Consider the following 23,707-nt stretch of genomic DNA (forward strand, 5'->3'; position numbering starts at 1 on the left):
TCCTAACATTTCATAAATTTCGGTGGCTGCCTTTGAGGATTTTTTTTTTTGGAGAGAGAGAGAGAGCCACTGAATGCACTTTGACACTGCCGGTTCTTAGAAACAGGTGAGCGGGGAATCTTCACGTACGTGAACGACTCACAGCCATTTAGATGGAATCCAATCTATGAAAATATTCCATCTGCATGGCTGTTGTTCATGTACGTGAAAATTCACCGGACTCACTTAACATCTCTCTGTTACCAACGATGTCACAACTGTACAACAACTTCTAAGTGCTTGAAGTGGGGGAGTATTAATTTTGCTGCTATTCTTGTTCTTTTTTTTTTTTTGGTAAACGAGAAATTTATTGATGAGAGGGGTGAGTACAACCAGTGGCATCAGTCACACAAAGGTCCTGAAGCCACCGAATGGAGTTTGGCCAATCTGTCCTGTACCCAATAGACAACGCCTTCCTTGCTAGAGCATCCGAGACACAGTTCATAGCCCTAGGAACAAAAGAGAAGATAACAGAGGAAAAAGAAGTCCTTAGCGTAGTCACGTCCACTACTAAGTCCTCCACTTCCCACCCTGAGGACTTTGACTCCTCAACAAAAAGAATAGCATCCAAGCTATCTGATTCCACCACAAGGTTATCATATCCCAGCTCTAAAGCCAGAAGTAGAGCATCACGAATTGCCAACAGTTCTCCCTGGATGATCGAACCAAGAACAAGAGGGATGGAGCGAGCCTTAACCAAAACTCCAGAATGGTCTCTAAAAATAATTCCCAGTCCTCCCCTACTCGTCTCAGCAGTGAAAGCCGCATCACAGTTCTTGTTCTCATTCCATATCATTTTCTTCCTCTTGTTTTGGAATTTTATGAATATTTCATCTTTGCAGTCTCAATGTGAAGTTATGTATAGCAGTCACATGCTTAACGTTCATGTTAAATCAAAACCAGAGAATGAGGGCTCTGTTTACACCCCATTTTTGGTCTATTTCGGTTAATAGAGAAATAGACCGAAATCTATTTCAGTCAAGACTAATGTGTTAATTAGTGATAGGAAAAACGATCAATGACCGAAAGCGATCTGTCGGTCAGAAACGATCAATGGCGGAAAATGATAGTCGGTTGAAAACGATCAGCGAGTGACAAACGATCAGTGACCGACGAACGGTCAGCAAGGTGGTTACAACCAACTCTCAAAGAAGTAGGCAGTTGTGAAACTACCTAGTATGCCATGAAATGGGTTCCTTTGAATTTGAAAAAACAAAGTGGGAAGGTGGTGAAGGAGGTTATGTGCAGTTCCGTAACCACCTACAGGTGTTCAAATTTAAATTCAAATGTGAAGTGATGGAGATGGGAAGTTACTTAACCACCTAATGACTACAAGGGATTGGCAACCACAACTATACAAGTGATGATGGCGATGAAGAAGGCATCCACAAATCAATCAACAATGTGCAATTTATCTTTATCTTTCATCTGTTATTTTCTTTTATTTTAGGAGTAGTGTAATGTAAATGGTTCCTGTTCTTTTCCTTAAAAGAACCTATTGAGATTACTCTTCAACAACACTTTGTTCTTAGCCAAATTGAAGATCTCTACAGTCCTTCATTTTACCAAAGATGTATCTGAAGAGAAAATTAATTTGATTACTTCTTTTTCTTGTTCTTGGCATTGCAATATTTGCATTTCTTTTAAAAAGTCCTTGGATTACCAAGGCACTGGTAGAGCCCACTCTTTTCAATTCACTTTATGGAATAGTTTCCACATCCAACAACGGTCTCTAGACCGAAGGAATTTGGGGGAAACAGGCTCTAGAGAGGATCTTTATAATAATACACATGCCATCCTCCCAAACCCTCACTAGCAGATAAGGGCACTGGAGAGGATCTTTATCCGTTTCATTATCGGCTCCATTTCCCCAAGTTCCTCAAATAAGGAGGATAGAAATGACCACCTTGCCCCTGCCCCGCCATATTGCTTGGGTGGGGTCCACCCCCCTCTAGTAGAGGCACTTGGGGAAATGGAAAGGACAGAAAATAGAGCAGATAATTTTCCATCTTTATCTCTCTCTCTCTCTCTAAAGATCATGAGTATATTTTGGTATCTTGTCTATTGGTCAGTGCATCAATTGGATGCTAGGTAGTTAAGACCTAATATTCGTCACAAGGCAGATCAGATAGGACCCCTATTTTGTGTTCTAGAATTTTTAATGGTTTCTTTGTCACTTCCCCAACTCGACTTGGGTTGAAACTTGACATGTGGTCTAAGTACTTGGGGCCGACTTATTTACAAAATTTGGGCTCATCAGAAATGCCATATGATAGATACTTGATCACATAACATGACCCTTGCAAATATTTGCATATTATTTTTTGGACAAAGTTTTCTTCCACCCGTAGAGGACAGTTCACTCACCATCCTAGGCTTTTAGTATATTCCAAAATACCCTCCCGATATTCATTCCTGTCCTCTCCCACCTCTCGGTGAATGAGATCTCATTCATAGTGGGTGAAGGGAAACTCGATCCTTACCTTTTTGAGTGGGATCAATTTAGTTCCACATTCCCACCTTCAATAAAAGCCCATTGTAGTACTAACAGCCCATATATGTCCATGGCAGGTTACGTGGGACCAAAATTTGGTAAGAAGTAGGTCCTGCTTTCTCTGATTTGCTATTTAGTTCAACCAAATGTCAATATAAAATACTGAAAGAAAACTGAAAAAAAAAAAAAAGAAATATCTTGGACAACCATGTAGTATTGAAAATACAAGGAAAAATGTGCAACACAAGGAAGGTGATACGTTTAAGATTCTAACTCCTGATTTGACAGTTGGCCAATACATAGTGTTTTTTTACCCTTTTCATGGTTTAGATTTGTCCAGTTAACATGCCATGTGCTAGAAATAGGTTGCATGAGTTGTATTGTGGTCCACTTTGCCATTTTCAAATGAAATACAAATCTTAGCTTGTTCAAAGATATTTTAATTTATCAAAAAAGTAAATTTGTTTCATGGTCGCTTGGGAAGGAGATACATCATAGATATATCGTTGTAAGGTGAATTATTATCACAAAGATCTGTTATTTTTCAAGTGTCATAAGATATTTATTTTATCATGTGGACAGATGATACGTTCGTTCTGATTGTTAGATAGAGAAGACATGGTGTAGATTAGCCACATATTAAATTTTAGAGCTTAATTCAATCAAATACCTCATTTTGTATGGGCACATATCCCGTGTATGCCCCTGAATATGTACTAGTACTCTAGACATTACTGTACATTCTCTCACCTCTGAGTGCGAATTGAAGATTTAGATTAGAAAAATCATAAAAATGAATGACTTAGATGTATCTTGTGATTTTTGAAGCATCATCACATGGATAACTACCCTTTTTATAAACATATGGTAGGAAAAATATTATAATGGGTTTTGTCATCATCCAAAGGAAAGAAAAAGAATCGAAACAACTAGTGCATCCAAAAGCAATTCTGAATTGGAAATCAGAATCGCAATTCTGAGAATTAGAGTTGAATCCAAATGTGCCTATAATAGTTGGGAAAAAAATCTCTACTTGGTGGTGTTTCTATGCATGCTTTTAGTGCATGGTATAGGAACGGGTATCGGTAACACGCAAAACCAATACAATACCGATATGGTATCGGCCTAGATCGATTGTATCAAACAAAATTACCACTGAAATTCTTTAAAAAATGAATTTTATGACCATTTTACCCCTTGTCTGTACTGTACTACCGATACAATATTGCTGACTAGCAAAACCGATACATATCGTTCGATACGGGCGATACAATATTGATACTTAGAACCATGTTCCTATGTCCTCTCACAAGACACCGTGAGATGATGCCTCTGCCCCTGGATGGATACAAATAGGTGAGAGAGCAAACAAAACCTGGATTTTCTAAGATATTTAAATTGGTGGAAGAAGCAAAACCAGAGAAGGAACTTAGCTTTCTTTCACTACGTCTGGAATGAATGAGACATAGAAGAAGCCACAAGCATCTACTTGTCTCTCTCTCTCTCTCTCTGTGTGTGACCTACCGTGTGCCTATCTGTTTGCCGTCCAAAGTCAGTTCTGAGTCCAATTCTACCTACCCATTATTGTTCTAGAAATGAGTAGAATCGGCAACCGAATCGGCTTCTACTGGTTCTAATAGCAGAGAATCATTATTCATTAGTCAGAATCTGCCTGAATCCCAACATAAAGCCCAATTTTTCGAAGCAGGAATCGGATCCGATTTGATTAGACTGGAATCGCTGGAATCGGAAATCCGAATCCAAGCAACTATTTCTTATTGCTTGATTGATCATTATCTATACCAGGTCATCATGGTCTTAATTTATGGTGACTTACAATGATCCACGTTTGTAATGCAGTTTTTCCTTTCTCTTTATTTTTTGTGTTAATGGGATTCAAGGTCAAATGATGCGTCGCAAGAAGCCAGATTGCATTTGTGATTAATTCATATATTAAAGCTTAAGTATATTATTAGAGAGTGGAATAAATAAAGTCGAATGTCAATGTAATCTTCATGAAATTTTCAACATGATTTCAATTTATAATGCGTTTGTGTATAAAACGTGAACAAATAATAGTATTAAAGTAAAACCCTATCGAATTGTAACACATCAGGTCTTGATGGTGACTAAGAAACTAGAAATGAGAATGGAGATCCATCTAATTAGATTTCTCTTTATCGGGATGATGAGGTTTTCCTATCTACCTATTATTCTCTTGGACTAAGTTTTCCTCCACCCATAGAGGATGATCATCCCATCATCGTAGGGTTTACAAAACCCTCATAGGATTTTAATATATTTCAAAATACCCGTTCGATACCCATATTTGCTCTCTTCTGCCCCATGATGAATGAGATCCCATTCACCATGGGTGGAGGGAAACTCGATCCTATTACCCTAATTAGGTTGTGCTAGTTTGTTTGGTCATAAATGAGTGGTAAGTTCTTTGTTAAATTGGCTTACCATTGAAGCCTAAATCTCCCACTTGTATCAACTCCCAAGGGAAGAGGGCTACAAATGGAGAAGAGAATGGAACATAAGTTTACAGGAGAAGGTTTCCCACGCTGCCAATGTAGGAAAGAATATGTGCATGCCACACCATTAATTAGTGATCTAAAAAAATATCATCTTTGTGGAGCCCAAAATTTTAATGTACATGAAATAAAAAGAAATATATACAGGTGTGGAAGAGGGTTTCCTATAACACCCGCATGTACTAATTCAAGCGAAAGAGGGGGTTGGGTTTTGAATCCATAATACGGGATTTGAGGAAAGAGAAAACATGTGAGGCATGCCATGTTTGTGTCTTGACATGCAAAAGAATCAGCACAAGGACAATGTGCGAATCTTTAACCTTTATTTAATTTAATGAATTACACATTTAAATCTTTAAAACTCATTACTCTTTTAGATAATTAAATATATGAGAGAGAGAGGTTCCACATGTTGCAAATGTAAGGATACTAATGGGTAGGTAAAAAAAATATATATATATATATATATGAGAGGGAAATTGCACACTCGCAGCATGGCAATCCTTTTTCCTAAATATTTAATGATAAATAATTAAGAAATAAATTCTAAAATTAACAAGAAATCTAGTATGCCAATTGTTATTTTAAAAAATATAACATAGCAATATTATTTATTCAAAAATTTTATAAATGCTTAAAAGGAAACAAAGAAAATTGCAAACTAAAGCTTTTTCATTTCAAAACTGCATAAATACCCTATATATGTAAAATCTAGCATGACATTGTAAACTATATTTAAGAAAAGGGAAAATGAATGCTAATTAGTCGAATAGTTCCTGCACCTAGACATAGGACCACATTTTTTTACTATTCAGCCCCCAATGAACTCAAAAATTCCACTCCAATTGATCCCACTATGTGCGCTCTTATTGGCCTCACATTATTGCGGGAGCTACATGTCCAGACAACAATCTCTTGCCCTTAAGAAAATTTAGGGGATGAAAAAAATTATTTATTCTAACAATTTTAATAGTAAAAATCACAATAATAAGTATAAAAATTAAAACAAATATATTAAAAAATCATGCATTAAAAACCCTATCTTTCTAAAAGGGAAATGCTCTCTGCGCGGGAGTCCGGTTCCTATGCTTGCGTAGGGGCCAATAGAAGTGCACGCAAAAGCATCAACAGAAGGGTCATTTTGAATTTCCTGGGGGCACGGTTATCGTTTTGCCCTCTTGTGTCTGGATGCTGGACGTACAGTCCCCCCACATAAAATATTTCTCCTTTTCTAAAATATAAATACATGAAATGATACAATAATAAAAAAACCTATAGTAATATTTAAAATATAAGAAACATTATGAAAAACTTATTAACATGACAAACATGCAGAAACCTAGGTAGCTTTTTTAACGAGAGAGAGTATGTTGATGGCATTTGATGTTGCACTCGAACCCACTGCATGTGCGTTGGGCTATTTTTATCTGCTCCATTTCTTGCCCGCTCCATTTTCCCAAGTTCTTCTAATAGAGGAGGTCGATCCCACCCGAGCAGTGTGTTTGGACAAGGGTAGGGTGGTCATTTTTGCCCCTCTATTAGAGGAACTTAGGGAAATTGACCTGCCCAGGATATGGAGCAGATAAAGGTCCTTGCGTTGGGCCTTGCTGTCTTGGGCAATAATCACAAGGAAAATTATCCTCTCAGATTCTCTGCCCAGTACAATTCCATAGTCCTTCTAATAAGAGGTGGGGGGGGGGGGATGTGAATCCCACCCGAGCAGTGTGTTCAGGAAGGTGGTAAGGTGATCGTTTCTGGCCCCCCTATGAAAAGAACCAGATGAACTGTACCAGGCAGGAACTTGAGAGGATAAAGATCCGTAACTCACAATCAGTGAGTTAAGTTGGAAAATGTCCAAACCCAAAATAGGCCGGACCGCCGGACCAACTTATTAATTGATGATCTGGAAATATGGAATTGAAAATGAAGCATAATGTTTCAATCCATTTATTTCCAAGTAAAATAAATGGAAAAAATATATTTTTTTCTTTTTTATAATAAATAGAAATTTTCATCACCGAATGAAGAAACCGATGATAAGGATAAAGTGGATATATATGTATTTGAGATGGGGAACCATGGCACATGGTGGCTTCATGGTCTCACTCAAATTCTTTAATAATTTTTATTATATATTATTTCAATGAGACCATGAAGCCACCATGTGCCATTTTATGTACGTTAATTTGAAATGTATATAAAAAATTATATTTTCGTACTATATTGAATATAAGGAAGATAATTTTTCCTCCAATAAATCTAAGGGGTAAATTTAGTATGGTATGGCCTCTTTAGCCAAGCATTTCTTGAGTAGAATCTCTAAAAATTGTCTAGAATTTGCAGATTTGAGAATTAGAATTAGATCCATCCCCATCATCAGCTTCCTCACTTGGTAATAAAAAGAAGGGAAGATCGAGTTTTCTGTCTGGGAGCGTGGTTTTACGTTAGTGCGAGAACCAATGGGAGCGCACATTGGAGCCTCAATTAATAAGTTGGTCCAGCCTGCTAGTTTGAGTTTGATATTTTCCAACAAGGAAAGTTTCACTTCACCCACCGTGATGGGTTCATCAACAAATCTGTCGTCATTAATCCCTTTATATGTTGATGGTCTAAAATGCCCTTCATTGTTCCTATAGCCCAATGCACAAAGTCTGAGTGCAACCCCAAATAAAGTACAGATGAGTGGTCCTGAATCCTGATGAAACGAATCAATCCTTGAACAAAAGTTCAAGTTTTTGAAAGGGACGAGGAATGCAAGTAAACAAGCAAAAGGGTATGGAATAAGAGAGGTTCAGAAGGGCTTAAACAACCAAAAAAGGTCACTTGTTTTGTCTCTCTCTCTCTCTCTCTTTCATAATTGAATTATGGACAGGAGGGATGGAAGATGGCGTACGCCAAAATACAAACCCTTCCTGCTTTTGCGTAGGAGAGAAAGTTGGAATTGGACACACAAGGATAGTGATAGAAGGAAAATTAGCTAAAGGTGGAGACTTGCAACGTCTACCTCTGGTCTTTTGGGTCTGGAATCTGGATCCATCCATTCCACGAGTGTCATTTTAAGAAGAGAAGAACTTGAAAGCTAAATAAGATGATACAAAGGAAAGGGTTCTCTGGGCACGTACGCAACATAGAGGAGTGCACCAATGAGGTGAGGTGTAGTAAAACGATTTTATACATTGGAGGGTAGCAAAGTCATTTTATGTAAGAGGAGAGATAGGTAGAACCTAAAATGATGCTGAAAAGAATGGAAAAATTCAAACAACAATCACACAGTACGCACAAGGATTTCTGTGGTTCGACAAGATTGTCTACTTCCACGGTGAGATGAGATCTGTTTCACTATCAATGGAGGATAGGGTTACAGTTGCTCGTTCCTCACACCTTTCTTAGATTTTTGTTAAAGAGAAAGAACTCTCGCTATATGTTTATAACGAAACCCTATACAGAAAATTTATTGAAATACCCATATAGTCCTAAAAAAAATTTCTTCGGGGACCGTCGCCCTTAAACCCCCCTCCGAAGCCCACGAAAGTCCAAAATAGATCCAACATGTCAGTCCAATCATCAGAAGTCAAGACACCAAACATCAACAAGATAGACACAAAGATACTAACATACCTTGCCACAATGGCTAAGAGAAATCTTTTCTCAAAGGATTATTTTATAAATGTGTTTAGTATGTATTATTGGAATAGATTTTATATCTAGAACACATTTTGACCCAATTCTTCTCTAATTACTTGCTTTAGAAATTAGACTGCACTCTAAAACCAGAATCTAGTTTGGGAATACATATCAAATAGACTAAATTTTTAATGCTTACTACTTTGTTTCTATTTTCAAATTCCAAGGTTGAGTTCCTGTTGGTTATTATTGTTCCAAGTCCTCGAGGCTGGTGTACTAGCTAGACTAAATAAACGAAACTAAAAAAAGTTGGGCTCTACTCACTAGTCACAGCTGGAATGGGATGGGATGGGCTGGTTTTTTGATCTAACTAATGGAAAAAGGTTGTGCACACCACTTGTAAATTGCAAGCTAACGCCCTCTATGTTTCTCTTTTTCCCTCTCTCTTTTTAAATGACTCCCCAGCCCCTCTTGTATGATGCCGCATCTCGTGCTCCTATTGGTATTGCTTGTTAATTTATCAAACACGGGTAGTGTCTATCTCTCTCCCCTAACTTATATATATGGAAAAAGTTTTTGTGCAGTGTGGGTGAAAGAAAAGAACACCCATCTATGGTTATAAATGCCCTGCCTCCTATGATATACCAAGTCGATAGTAACCTTTTTGTTAAATGATACCCTCTCGGCCTCTCCCTTGACCGTTGGTGAAAGAAAACTGCCTCCGATATGTATTACTCTTTTTCCCTTGGAAACCTTCTTTCTCGTGGAGTTCTTTAGCTTGTGCGTCTTTGAAAAAGCAATCAAAAGTGTAGGGCTATAACACACAACAATATCAATAAAAGAACTTGGAAAGTACCTTTAGGCACTTGTCAGATTGAATGGAACTTCCAACACCTTTGAAAGGAGTCGAAGCCATTTGCTTGGTCAAATCACAACAATATTGTCTAGTCTCACTCTGATTGGGTTCCTCACTTCCTCTCCTGAGAGCCTAGTGCCCAGCGGGTGCCTAGTGAGACATTCAACGGCTGGGCTACACGCCCCATGTAAACACACATCTCTGCACGCGCCTAATAGCCCAGCCGTTGGATGCCTGATCACTGGGCACCCGCTGGGCGTTAGGCTCCTAAGAGAGAAGCCAAATCTGTCTCACTCTACTAGTGGCATGGCTACGTCCCATACGTTGTGTTTTCTATGGCAAAAACAAAACTCCACGCTGCCGACATCATGAGCCTTCTCATATACTCTCTTTCCGATATAGGCACACGGCATTGTGTCGATCTTCCCGTTAATGTTGGTTGGTTGAATTCCCTCCATTTCAGATCCAACTGGACAGCATGTCGATGGACCATCTATTGGTTTTGTACCTAATATTAATCCTATTGACCATTAAATATTGGATCTACATGAGAATCTAAGATCTTGTTTATCCATGATTGGTGAAAAAAAAAAACAAAATTGTAATCTTATTTTTTTATCCTTTTAGTATAATACAATTTTGTTTTCTTTTCAATGACGATAAATATTGTTATTTCACATACCAGTATAGCTTTTATGACATAATGACAAATCATTTTCAAATATTTTGAAAACTCTTTTCTACCCTTATTTAATAACTTTTGAAAACAAGATAAAAGACAATCAAAAAAGGGTTTCAATTTCTCACTTCACCATTTTTGGTGACAACAAAATGTGCCCATGTAATAAAAAGTTTGTCATTAGTTTCCAACAGAGAAAATATGTGAAATAGTGATATAATTCCCACCATACATTGGATTAGAAGATTCAAATAGAGAAAATTTCTGATTTAGTGAAATAAATCACACCATATATATATATATATATATATATATATTTTTTTTGGTAAAATCACACCATATTAAATGCTTGGGGGCTCCCTTTTTTTCAAATTCTTTGAAGACTTGCTTTAAGTTTCTTAAGATGTTGAAATTGTCATATAAAACGACAGTATTTTAATGTGTCAGGATAAATACTTGGGTATATACTTCATGTAGAATCCATGGTATTGAATAGCCAAGCCCATTTAAGTTTCTAAGTCATGTTTGGCATCTTCCTTAATTATAAATATTTAAAATAGTTAAATGACTCCTACCAAAAAAAATAAAAAAAAGGTTAAATGACTCCCACCATATTTCATGTGTCAGGATAAGGACTTGGGTATGAGGTATCTTCTTCATGTGGGATCCAAAGTATTAAACCCATCAACTTGATAAGTCATTTTTGCTATCTTTAGACACTCGTTATCAAAAGGGAAAGATTACAAATTATTACAGAATATTGGCTTTAACAATTTTATAATCTTGTTAGGAATTTTGGATGCTATGTGATATACACAAAATCTGATCTCTAGTGAGTAAGCGACACGTGTAACAATCCGTAATCAGCGTGACTTATAAACCCAATCCGGTAATCTGGGTTGAACCTCCAATCCTAGGCATTTCACACAAAAGTTTTGTACATGGAACTTTACACGTGACCTACTAGGAGCATGATCTCTGCCAACACCATCTCAACTACTGATAAATTTGGTTAACGGTTCCGCTCTGATCTCCTGCTTACCTAAGAAATACGTAATTCAAAGGACAAGAAGAACATTTCGAATGACATACTATACATTAGGAAGCCACACTTAGAACAAGGTAATGAAATGCAACTCAATTGAACTCATCCCTGAACTTCTCCACTTCGGTTGAACTACTTTCTCCATCGGAGGCGGTCATACAACTCTGTTACTTGCTTTTCGTCTCAGGCCCCAATAACTACTGTTTTTCCCTAAGATCTGACTAAAGCATCGGGGAGTCCCCCTGGAGTTAGCTTCGGGCCACTCATCCGCTTTGCCGATCGATTTGATTCTCTTGTGTGCAGGCCTGAACCGAACCCTCAGAGGGTCTCGGTAGCAACACTATGTTAGTTCAGAAACATTAGGAGTAGGGGTATAAATGAATAGCCGAAATCCGTTTTCGTATCCATGTTCGTATCCATTTAGCAATATTCGAATCCGTCTGAAAGCTAAACGGATGCGGATACGGATAGGCTATAGCTATCAGAAAAGCTATATTTACATGTAAACGGATAAAATATTCGATCCGTATCCGTGTCTGTATCCGTTTAGTACTATCCGAATCCATTCAATAGCTAATCAGATGCGAATGCAGATATAGCACTATTCGAGCCAAATCCAATCCGTTTACAGCCCTAATTAGGAGTGCATCAGTATTGAAAAATACGGATGGGTTTGTTATAGTAATTGAGTGTCCCTTTATCTTCAGAATTTTTTAATGTATATATGAAAAACTGAATCCGAAACGATAAGAACCCGACAGCCACCTCAATCAAAGACCAAACCAACCAAACCAAAATGATTAAAATCGAACATCAGTTCAACGGTTTGGTGTCAGTTCAGCCTGATCAAAACTGAACCGATCCAATGGATTGACACCCTTTATTGAGCCAATGATTTAACTTTATGATATCGTCCGATACCGATCTTAGATCAACACGTATCAATGGGATCAAATGGTTTACCCCTGTTTTTCCTTAAAAACCATTTTTTAAAAACATTTTTAGACTTACCGCTACATTGATATCTGATCGACCAGGAATCGGGATTGGTCGAAACCGATGATCCATCAACTGATTCGATATTGATATCGATTCCGCGAACCATGATTTAGGACCATGAACCATGACCCATGACCCAACAATACAAAACCTTGACCAATCAGTGAAAAGACTAAAATAACCTTTTATGAGGTTTACATTTACTGACCTTTATCATGTCAGTCTTACGTGGTATGGCCTAGCTTTGGCTTATGTGGACTTGTGGAGTAGAGTTTGTGTTCTGTTCTGGACGTGTGCTAACGTAGCTCCTCTATCCAAATCCCATAAAAAGTTACAAATATATAACCCCTATATAGAAATAAATTATTACTAAATTTCTCGTCGTTTTCTTTCAGTTCTTCCCTCCATTTTCACATCTTCTCCTCTATTTAACTCTTCCTCTTCCTCTTCCTTTGTTCTTGTGGAAGATCATATCGTTGTTCTATCTTCGGAGATCGACTCCAGGTTCTTCAACGAGAGATACAGTGTTCTCTTTAAGCTCTGTTCCTCTGTCTCTCTCTCTTCTTTTCACTCGATTCGTCTTGGAAATTTGAATTTTAGTGGGAATTCCGCAACAGTTATCTAAGAGAAGGAGAAGCAATCATGTTGCAGAGGAATAATTGTATCAACCTTCGCAGTTTGATTTTCTTTTCAAGATATGGTTCATCTTTTTCCAAGGTTAGTTCTTCTTCTTCTTTCTGGTTCAGTTTGATTTTAGTTTTCTCCAATCTCTTCCTATTACAGTTTCTTAGGGGCCTTCGAAGTTCCTCACATCTGTTCATATAAGTTAGGGTAACTTTTCGTTTCCATCTGGTTATTTAGTTAGTAGACTTCTCAGTGTTTGATATGGAATTTGCTACGTTAAAAGAACATCCTTTTTCTTCACCATTGATCATCTTTCGCTTTCCACATCTTATCTTTGTGCTTTCCTTATTCTCTATGCTAGTTCTTTTCCCTGTAAATCTTGTTAGTAGACGACGATCATCCATTTCGAACGAATTAGTTCTTATCTACATTCGTGATTCGCCGGGAAAAGCAGGGTAACAGAGTTTTCCTCTCTGGTTGTGGATAACTTCTTGTAAAGCGTTTGAACATGGCAGCCATTGGGACCGCAAAAGTCGCCGTAAAGATGGGTTGTTCCGGGTCTTCCGTCCTGGATCTGGTCCGATTGATCCAACTGCATGTCCAACCTCTGTCTCAAGAATGGGATGGGGGTGAATCTCCGGAGATCTATCCCGATTCCAATTGATTCATTAACCTGGGGGTGGATCGGGCGATCCGACTCGGATCGGTCCGAGCCACCCCGAGACAAATGTTCAGTGGTGGCGCTGCTCTCGTCTAAACACCTCGTAATCGTCCCCACCCTGAAAATTTCCCGTTGAAATGGACCCCACCTCTTCCGCTTACGGCCCCACACCCAATCTGTAGTTGATGGCACCGTGTCGTTACAGCAAGTGCTCGACGATTAAGATGAGTCGGTGGTGGCTGTGCCCGATCATGACGTGTCTCCCGTGGCCAAGGACGCCGCCACAATCCAAACGCCCCTCAAGCTTCACACACATGGTTCCGTTGAGGAGCTTGAACGAGCCCTCGACGGATGTGGCTTATTGGTGACTGAGGATGCAATTCTTCAGGTATTCCAACGGCATCGCTCGGAAATGAAACCTGCTTTGCTTTTCAATCTAAAAGCTCCTTAAGCTTCACACACGTAGTTCCTTTGAGGAGCTTGAACGAGCCCTCGACGGATGTGGCTCATCGGTGACCGAGGAAAGGAAACCTGCTTTGCTCTTCTTCAATTGGGTTTCCAGGAAAAGACCCGTTGTTGGAGGTTACACGCCTGGAACATGTGCTTACAATGGTATACTTGACATTCTCGGGAGGATGAAGCGTTTTGAACAATTACAGCAAGTGCTCGACGAAATGTCTAACAGAGACATTTACATCTATCATCATTGATAACATGAAGTAAAGGATTTTTTCAAGCTCCTCTAATTGATTTTTTGATCCAGTTATCACCTGTTTGCCTGATGCTTTTGTTGTTGATAATTTGCCAGCATTTTAGCATAAATAGATTAAGAATGTGATCTTGAATTGACCAGGAAGTTGATTTCCTTTTTGCATCCTTGCAGTTCTTTACATCTCAGGCTGCATCTTCTTTACAACCAGTTTGTGAACCTGCTACTTACAGGTATATCTAAAATGTAAACTAATGCTATTTGATCCTACAGTAATGTTGTGACTCCTTCAGAACTGGATGCTATTTTTCTAGCTCTAGACATGTTTAAGAAGGCATCTTGAGAAGTGATATGTTTCTTCATGCATATTTTGTTAGTAAAAAAACTTCATGCATATTCTGTAGCACGAGAATGCCTAAAGGGTCAACATTGGCAATTTCCTTGCTCTCGACCTTTTGACTGAACTTGAGTTCCTGCTCTTTCTATTGATTATGATTTTGGTTCACCTCAATTAATAGAACTTTTCACGAGTCAAGTAATGTTTTCTTTTCTCCCCTTCACTCTTTATAATAAATGAGAGTAAGCCATAAATCTAAATGGCCATCTACAATTCATCAACTAGTAGGGGCCTGGGGCTTTAGCAGCAGAGTCAGTAGCACACTGTGCAGTTTATATTTTTAGTATCAATAAGGTTTCAATTTTACAGTTTAGAACTTTACAGGTTCTGTAAATTAGGATGGTTTCAGCCATTCCTACAGATGTCTATTTGAGCCCATCTTCCTCTGAATTGCTTCTGACTGCAGTATTTGTCAACTACTTCTTTCCATTGAATGTACTTTATTTCTGGAACTTATCTTTTTTGGTGAAAATAATAACAGGGGAGATGACGAATACGCTGATTTGAACTGGGATAACCTTGGATACGGTCTTGTGCCCACTGATTATATGTACATAATGAAATGTTCAGACAAGGAGAAGTTCTCACATGGTGAACTCAATCGCTTCGGAAACATCGAGATGAGCCCTGCATCCGGAGTCCTAAATTATGCACAGGCTAGTATTTCTTGATTTTCTTCAAAATACAAATTAGGGTTTTCTTCCCCATCACTATGCCTAGTAAAGCATAATGCTTCACTATTTGCCACATGACATTACATGGGTTAGTCTATGTGATAGAGGGCCAGACAAGAATCTCATTGGTACAATTTCAGCTTAAAATGAGCAGAAGAAGTGGCTAAAATTACAAAAGATGCCATTCTGTATTTTATATTCATCTCTATTTGATGAAATTTTGGTAATTTTTGAATCAGAGTTTGAGCAACTTTCCTTGCTTACTTTGAACTAAAATTTGGCCATTGGGATGTATGTGTGGTCCTCTATCACATGGGCTAACCCATGTACTGCCATGTGGCAAATAGTGAAGTGTTATACTTCACTAGGCTTAGTGACACCTAGAAAGACCCAATTAGTTAAAACATATTAGCAAAGTTCCTCATTTAGGGTAAAAATTCTTCTCCCAATCAGATTTCCTGATTGAATAGTAGGAAAATTCAGAATTATGCAAGCATATCAAGATCCTGCTTTAAATCATTTTACTGCACAAGATGAGCCTATTTTTATATTTATAGTTTTTCAAGCTCCCATTTAAACCAAAATTCAAGTAGGTTTCCAAAAAAACAGCCTTATAATATGGAGTTATATATAATCAGCTCTACATTCCGACCTAATTATAACTAACTTTTACCATGTAAAGTTAGAACACTTGGTGCTGTGTTTTACTTTTCAAAAATCTAAACAGGGGCTGTTTGAAGGGCTAAAAGCATATCGGAAAGAAGATGGTCGTGTACTTCTCTTTCGCCCGGAACAGAATGCTATGCGTATGATGATGGGTGCCGAGAGAATGTGCATGCTGTCGCCCTCTGTTGATCAATTCGTTGATGCCGTGAAGCAAACTGTTCTGGCAAACAAACGTTGGGTAATCTTCTTCTTCTTCTTTTTTTTTCTTCTCCTTTGAAAAAAGAATAAATATGAAGCAACAAAAGATGAATCTCTGGAGTTCACAGTTCCTTCTGTTTCTGGAAGGAATTTTTGTCATCAGTGTCTGCCACTTAATCTTTTCTTCTTGTTTCTGTTTTTAACTTGCATTGCTGGAAATAGGTACCCCCTCCAGGGAAAGGGTCTTTATATCTTCGGCCTTTGCTTATGGGAAGTGGAGCTATGCTGGGTTTGGCACCAGCACCTGAGTACACATTCATCATATTTGCTTCGCCTGTTGGAACCTATTTTAAAGTAATTTTTCTTCTCATTTTCTTTATTTTCCTTTTTCCATTTAAATATTTTAGTAAGCTTTTCATTGATAAGTCAAATTTCTGTTTGGCAATATTTATTCTTTCATGTATAGGAGGGTTTGGCACCCATAAACTTGCTTGTGGAAGATGAATTTCATCGAGCCACCCTTGGCGGAACTGGAGGTGTGAAAGCCATATCCAACTATGCACCAGTAAGCAACTCTTTTGTATTTTCTGGGTCCCTCCTCCTCACAACTAAACACCTCCTGAGATTTATTATATAAAAGTGCTGATTCTTATTAAGTCCTATTTTTATCCTAAAATGCTTTTTTGATACTAGTAAAATTTTTTTGATGTCTTTTTAGTAGTATTGAGGATCAGCCCTCTGTTAATGTTTTCAGTTTTTCTTTGTTCTAAATATAGAAAAACCTAAAGAAGAAGAGTTTGGTACTACACCAAAATTTCTCAGGGAATATTTCTTCAAAATGTTATCTTGTGTAACCCCTTTTTCGTTTCAAGATAAAAAGTTATATTGAAGCTTTTCATGTTAAGGTGCATTTTACATTGCACAGCCTTGTTATCGTAATGCCAATCTTTCAATTTCTTGCCCCTGGGGCCTCTTTCAATGTGCAGGTTCTGAAAGCACAGGCTCAAGCAAAGAGTAAAGGATTCACTGACGTTCTATTCGTGGACTCCAAGACAAAGAATCATCTGGAGGAGGTCGCCTCTTGTAATATTTTCATTCTGAAGGTATTACTAGTTGAATAGTTGGTAGGTTTAGTTCAAGTTCCAATACCTTAGTTTGACTGTTCCTCTACAGAAATGATCATGCATAAGGGGAAAATTGTCTTTTTCACTGAGGGCCTCATTCTAGATATTCTAAGCTGTAAACGATGATTTTTTCACAGTATCCTAGATATTTTAAGTAATAGATAGAAATGAGGCCCTCAGGGAAAACAATGAATTTCCGAATTGAAGATAGGGACGAAATTAATAACGATGAACTCCAAATTGAAGGTAGGGGAGAAATTAAGACTTAAGAGCATAGAAGGAACCAAAAATGGTAGATATAGAATGTGATAATGGATTATTTCTTATGAGATAGAGGAATTGAGAGGAAATCAGGTCAATAGTTGGAGTTTGGCTCACAAAAAATAAGGGTAATCTAAAGTTGGAGAGAAAACTAAGGATTCTGTTTGCAGATGATTCACTTCCCATGTTATGTTATGTGAAATGTTTTTTGTCTTCCAACTTTTCTCCAGGCCTCTCTTATTGCCAGGTTCTTGCATTCACATAACAATAAGGTCTTTTGCGTTTCTATTTCTTGCAGGGTAAAACTATTTCAACACCTGTTACTGGTGTAACGGTTTTGCCTGGAATCACAAGAAAAAGCATCATTGACATTGCTCGTGATTATGGATATCAGGTGATTATTCTTTCAAATGCTGACTCTTTTATGAACCTGATTTCCTATAATTGGTCTATGGAGTTCTAGATTGGAAGTGTGCATTATCCTGGGAAAGTCACCAAAGTGGTGGGGAGCTGCACATAGACTGAACTGTAAAACACCAAAATATACACCCATGTGGCCATGTCTAAATATGGAATTTCCTTTCTGCATTCTTTCATCTGGTCGATTCTTTTGAACCTGATTTCTTTAAATTTACTTGCAACTACCTCATGGAAGCAAAGGGATCTGCTGTGTTGGTGCTCTGTGGATGTTGTGATACGCTGAAAGATATTCACATGTTTAATGTTGTCTATGAATATGAGTTTCAGAAAGCAGTTGAGCACTGAGGAATGGAGTGATTTTTTCTGCTAATGCAGAAGTGACATGACATTTTTTGAAGATGTTGACTGTTGAATAAAATATGCTTTCTCCATTAACAAACTGCTCAAATGAAGTGAAGTTCCCCCTCCCCCTCTCTCTTTCCTCTTCTCTTTGTCCATAAAGATCCTTTTCAGGTTTAACCATGTTGGCTGCCAACATATAATATGCATTATCATTACCAAATATGGATGATTTGACTTTTCTTTATTATAATTATTATTTATATTCATCTTTCTAATTTTCCTTTCTAAATATGCAAGTTGTTGAAAAAAACTAAACAACTTCCCAAACTTGATCAGGTCGAGGAACGGCCAATTCCAGTGGAGGAATTGTTTGAAGCCGATGAAGTTTTCTGCACCGGAACTGCGGTTGTTGTGGCTCCAGTAGGCAGTATTACATATCAGGGTAAAAGGTATACCACAATACTGCTTATGCCTTATCTTGCAACTATACATGATCAAAGGGAAACTGTTCAAAGAAAACAAATGATGAATAAATACATGTCTTGAGTGGTTGTGGATAAGTGTTTTGCATCTCACTATGCATTATTTAAAATTCTAAGGTTCACATTTAGAAAAACACATCATTTGCAAGCTAGCTCAAGAATTTGCTTTAAAGGTGATCCAAACTTCATTAGCTTTATCTAGGGGTGTGACAATAATTTAATGTTGCATCTTTTTTTTAATGGGAGAGGGTTCTCTGAGCAAGCGGTATAAAGGAGCACACCAATGAGGTGTGCCAAAATGTTTTGTACATAGGAGGGCAGCGGGGTCATTTCATGTGAGGAGGAGAGAGATAGAGAGGGTGAGGGTGCTAATGTACCCTCCCCTGGCGGCTCAGAGAACCTTTTCCCTAATTTACACATACCACCCCTGAGGTTTGACGAAAGGATATTTTCACCCCCCAGTTTTGGAAAATTCTGCGTACCCCCCTGAGGTTTGCAAACGGTAACAAATAAGCCCATTCCGTCAATTCATGACTAACACTGTTAAAAATTAGACTTGAACTAACGGAATTGCCCTTCTAAGAAGAACCCAAAAAAAAAAAAAGAAGCAAAAACAGAAAACAAAACCTGCAACTCATCTTCCCCAAATCGATTGGGGAAGATGAGTTGCAGGTTTTTTGTATCAATTCCTTTAATTGGGCTTTTACTGTTCTCTCCTCATCCGTCAATCCCATATCAAATTCAATAACCTCATTTTCCATGTTTAAAGATTCGAATTCCATGGATAATTATCTACTGTTTATTTTTCCTGCTATAATCCAAAATGAAATACAGGAAGCTAAAGCATTATACAGAATTCACACCCAAAATAAGAACATAACTGACCGCTATCTTGATCTAGAGACACAGCGACGAGCTCCACCGGATCTTCGTAAGCAAAACCTTTCAGAAGAGAGGCTTGAGGAGGAGGGGGGAAAAAGATGCAAACTTCTGGGGATTAAAGAGGAGAGACATGCAGAGCGCGAGAGAGAGACAGAGACAGAGAAATGAAGAGAATTATAGAAGGAAACTGTAGAATCTCAAAACCCCAGTACCTGGATTCCATCGTTTTTCATTCTCTGCCCTTTCTTCTGATTACAAGAAAAGAGATTCTTTTTACTGAGTAAACTTTGAGGGTACTTGCAGCAGAGATGAGAAAGGAGGGAGAAGGGTCAGGACTGTGACCATGAGAGAGAATGAAAGAAAGTTGAGAGACGACACAGGGAGCGAGTTGCGATGATGAACTCTAGGGCAATGGTCCAGTATTTGTCGAAAGCAGTTGATTTGAGTTTGAGTTGCTGAAAATCGCATAAGAAAGCAGATATTTTCCTAACTAGGGTTCCCAATCCCCAATCCGACCGACAGAGATAGGGTCTGTGAAAGAGATTTGTGAGTTTCCCTTGCAAATGAGGGGAAAATCAAAAGCTTGTTGAAAAGAGAAGACTAAAATGAACAGAAAGAGAGAGATGAACAACAAAGGGAAAGAGTTTTAGTAGTCGGTGGAATGAGTTTCTTCAGTTCCCTTCACCAGAGCTTCTCTTAACGCTATGGACAGAGTTGATTTCCTCCTCTCAAAGAAAAGATAAGATGGAATAACAGAATCTCCAAATGAACACAATCAAGACGATGGGTTGAGTTCATACCTGTCTTTCCTTCCTCTTCAGAAATCAATAATATCCAACGAAGAGAAGATTTTTAGGATACCTACAACTCATCTTCTCCAATTGATTTGGGGAAGATGAGTTGCAGGTTTTGTTTTTTGTTTTTTTTTGGTTTTTTTTTTGGGTTCTTCTTAGAAGGGCAATTCCGTCAGTTCAAGTCTAATTTTTAACAGTGTTAGTCATGAACTGACGGAATGAGCTTATTTGTTACCGTTTGCAAACCTCAGGGGGGTACGCAGAATTTTCCAAAACTGGGGGGTGAAAATATCCTTTCTTCAAACCTCAGGGTTGGTATGTGTAAATTTCCTTTTCTTTTATTTTAGTTTTGGTAGAAACTTTGAGGTGACAACTGACAATTATGTGACTAGAAAGAAACTGTATCCCGGACAGTTACTGTTACATAGTGGCATTTTGTTGTGTGTCTAAAATAATAATAATAAAAAAAAAAAACCAACAACAACAACAAAAAAGACTGGAAACTTTGGTCGGTTATTCCTTACAATTGATAGTCTGACTGATAATATTTAGCAGTTTTGAAGTAGCAGTCACTTCGCTACCTGAATGGGAAATTGATTTATAGGATGAGGTTTTTTTAGTGGCCAACAATATCATACCCCCCTACTCTCCCCCCCTTCCAAAAAAAATTATAATAAATAAATAAATTTTAGGTTGCCTTTAATAGTGAAAATTTAGGGCTTGTTAACTGACAGGTAGTAAACATCTTCCAACTTCAAAAAAAAAAAAAAAAAAAAAAAAGACAAAAGGAAAATCTTGACTAAATTATTTCAAGTATATTGTCCCATCCAATTTTTATTTCCTTTTGCATGATAGAATTGTGAATTCGACAGTCGGTGCATTCAATATATACAATAGTCATTGTAATGAGTGACTGTGTTATGTTCAAGTGTGGGCAGAGAAATGAATCAAGTTCTATCAGTTACCAAAGTTGTACTGTGTTGTAACTCAAAACATGATGTATCAACTGTATTCCTGAGGTTTTTATTGGTGTTCATGTATCTTTTCTTTAAGCCAACATTTTTGAGCGTCTGCTGATATTTGTGCAGGGTTGAATACAGAACTGGAGATGGGTCTGTGTCTCAGAAATTGTACTTAACCCTTACAGGCATTCAAATGGGTCTCATAGAGGACAAAATGGGTTGGACTGTTGAGATTTGATTAAGCTCTTCTCCATTCTTATGTAGAAATTAAGAACGACTATAAGGGGTTCACTTGTACATAGTGCTGCTGCTCTGTAATCAATATCTTATGCCTACTTGTTTATTCTTGTTTGTGTCCGTGAATGCCATTTTCTTGTTTGTCAGATTCCATGGTATTGTGATAGTTTCAAGTATAGCAAATGTATGTTAAAAAAACATATTTTTCCATCTAGGAAGAAAAACTTTTGCCTTAATAAGCTGGTTTTCAACCTAATTAAAAGTTCTATTTAAAAATTTGGTTTTGTTGAGCCAAATTTAATTGATAAATTGTTGGTTAGATTTGTCATGGTGATCACTTCTATTTAAGTAATTGAAAAAAGTGATGATAATGTTTTTCTAGTTTGGTAAGACTGATCAGGTACCAATATTTGCTACGTGGTAGATTGGATAAAGCTGAGTTGAATGTGGACAGATAAGGAAGCATTCCTTCTCTGCTGGTGATGTGATCTCATGATTGGATTCATGTATCATCATTATACTTCAACCACTTATTTACGAAGTTGAAATTACCTTTCCCTAATGCAATCCAATGGTATCGATGGCCATGGTGAAGGAATTTCTATCTTCACTGTGAGTAAAGGGAAACTTGATCCGGGAAGGGAATATCTTCACCACCTGATTTTATATGGAACCAAACCTATTCCCCGTTGTTGTTTATGCTTTCTTCATCCAGACGGTGCAACAAGAGAAAAATAAAATCGCTCTGAAAATCAAGAACCAGAGAACCAGAAATCTCTAATGATAATGAACTCGGCTTGAGATTTTAAAAAAAAAAAAAAAAAAAAAAAAAAGATGATGGCCACATGAATCAGAAGCAAGAAACAAAACCAAAAACTGGGTGTTGGCTGCCTGGCTATGATGGACCACTAGAACAACGATGGTTTCTTGAGGTGGACTCGTATCTGCTGGTCTGACCTAGGCTTGAGCTGAACTACAAGTAGCCGATTAGACCGACGGTTTAACGGTTTTGGTTTGGATTTTGTAGACCGAATATCTTATTGATCTGGTTTCAATTTGGCTTGGTAGATGCAAAAAATCAATCGAAACTGGACTGAACTGATTGTTTGACACTCCTACCTTCAGTGTAGGGGTGTCCGGCTCTTCTCCTATGACCGAATTGTTATCGTCTCCTGTTCGTTGCCTGAACAGGATCGTCTTGTCCCCTCATATGGGGACACGAAATGATGACCTAACCCCCTGCCCGAATGCAATGTCCAAGGGCGGTTAAGTCGTCATTTCGCACCCTATATGAGGGGACAGGACGGTCCTATTCGGGCAGCGAACAAGAGAGGATAAAAATTACATATGACCTGCCCCACCTTCCTCTCTCCTACCAGACACAAATAGAGGCAAAATGACTGTCCTACCCCCGCCCAAACACCCTGATCGGGTGGGGTCTACCCATGTTTGTATCTGGTAGGAGAGAGGGAGGTGGGGCTGGTTGTAGGAGAGGAGCCGGATCCAGTGTAGGGTTGGTCTATGGCTCTATGGTAGTGTTGCAATTTGATGGACAAGGATTGATATTAGCCTGCAACTTAGGCTGGCCCATGATAAATTTGGGCCTCAAAATTTGAACTACATGGGGGGGGGGGGGGGGGTCTTAAGTCTTGACCGACCCGCATTCAAAATCCATCAATTGTCGAATCCAAAAACTAGGCCAGAGTTGGAACTTGGTTGCGGCTGAGATGATGTAGCAGCATTTGAAACCAGCATGAGAAACCCTTGAAAATAATCAGTTATGAGTGGATAAGATAGCAGCTTTGAAAAGCAGTGGCAGGCCAAGGTAGATGCACAACTTTGGCTGGGCCCATAACTGGACCTAACATGAACGTGCCAGTTATCAACCTCTTGGACCTGCTGAAATCGTTTAGAAAAGTCAATAGGAATACAATGAAACCCATAGGCTCTAGTACAGCAGCAGCTTTTGGTGATGACTCTAACCAGGTATCTAGGAATCTC

At 38.2% G+C, this 23,707-nt stretch overlaps 2 protein-coding genes across 4 annotated transcripts; one reads left to right on the forward strand and one right to left on the reverse strand.

The window, feature by feature from the left end:
- Positions 1–346: 346 nt before the first annotated feature.
- Positions 347–835, reverse strand: LOC122658990. The gene has a single exon (XM_043854158.1). It carries the CDS (start codon positions 833–835, stop codon positions 347–349), a length of 489 nt encoding a protein of 162 aa, XP_043710093.1.
- Positions 836–12,832: 11,997 nt separating this feature from the next.
- On the forward strand, positions 12,833–21,807 carry LOC122660579 (branched-chain amino acid aminotransferase 2, chloroplastic-like). Of its 3 annotated transcripts, none has more exons than XM_043855947.1 (10): positions 12,833–12,990; positions 14,442–14,500; positions 15,140–15,320; positions 16,066–16,242; positions 16,425–16,556; positions 16,669–16,767; positions 17,189–17,305; positions 17,886–17,981; positions 18,686–18,798; positions 21,596–21,807. In XM_043855947.1, the coding sequence occupies exons 1-10, from the start codon at positions 12,916–12,918 to the stop codon at positions 21,705–21,707; spliced, it is 1,161 nt and encodes a 386-aa protein (XP_043711882.1). In that variant the 5' UTR covers positions 12,833–12,915; the 3' UTR covers positions 21,708–21,807. The 3 variants fall into 3 exon arrangements, with proteins under 3 accessions (XP_043711882.1, XP_043711883.1, XP_043711884.1); XM_043855948.1 differs by having other exon boundaries at positions 15,146–15,320; XM_043855949.1 differs by lacking the exon at positions 14,442–14,500 and having other exon boundaries at positions 12,849–12,990; positions 15,146–15,320.
- The last annotated feature ends 1,900 nt before the right edge of the window (positions 21,808–23,707 follow it).

This window comes from Telopea speciosissima, chromosome 4, assembly GCF_018873765.1.
Source record: "Telopea speciosissima isolate NSW1024214 ecotype Mountain lineage chromosome 4, Tspe_v1, whole genome shotgun sequence".
NCBI classification, from domain to species: Eukaryota; Viridiplantae; Streptophyta; class Magnoliopsida; order Proteales; family Proteaceae; genus Telopea; species Telopea speciosissima.

Coding starts and splice junctions, on each gene's coding strand:
- LOC122658990 (XM_043854158.1), bottom strand. CDS start 835: ATGATATGGAATGAGAACAAGAACTGTGATGCGGCTTTCACTGCTGAG.
- LOC122660579 (XM_043855947.1), top strand. CDS start 12,916: ATGTTGCAGAGGAATAATTGTATCAACCTTCGCAGTTTGATTTTCTTT. Junction 16,557..16,668: donor CTGTTGGAACCTATTTTAAA/GTAATTTTTCTT, acceptor TTTCATGTATAG/GAGGGTTTGGCACCCATAAA. Junction 18,799..21,595: donor ATTACATATCAGGGTAAAAG/GTATACCACAAT, acceptor ATATTTGTGCAG/GGTTGAATACAGAACTGGAG.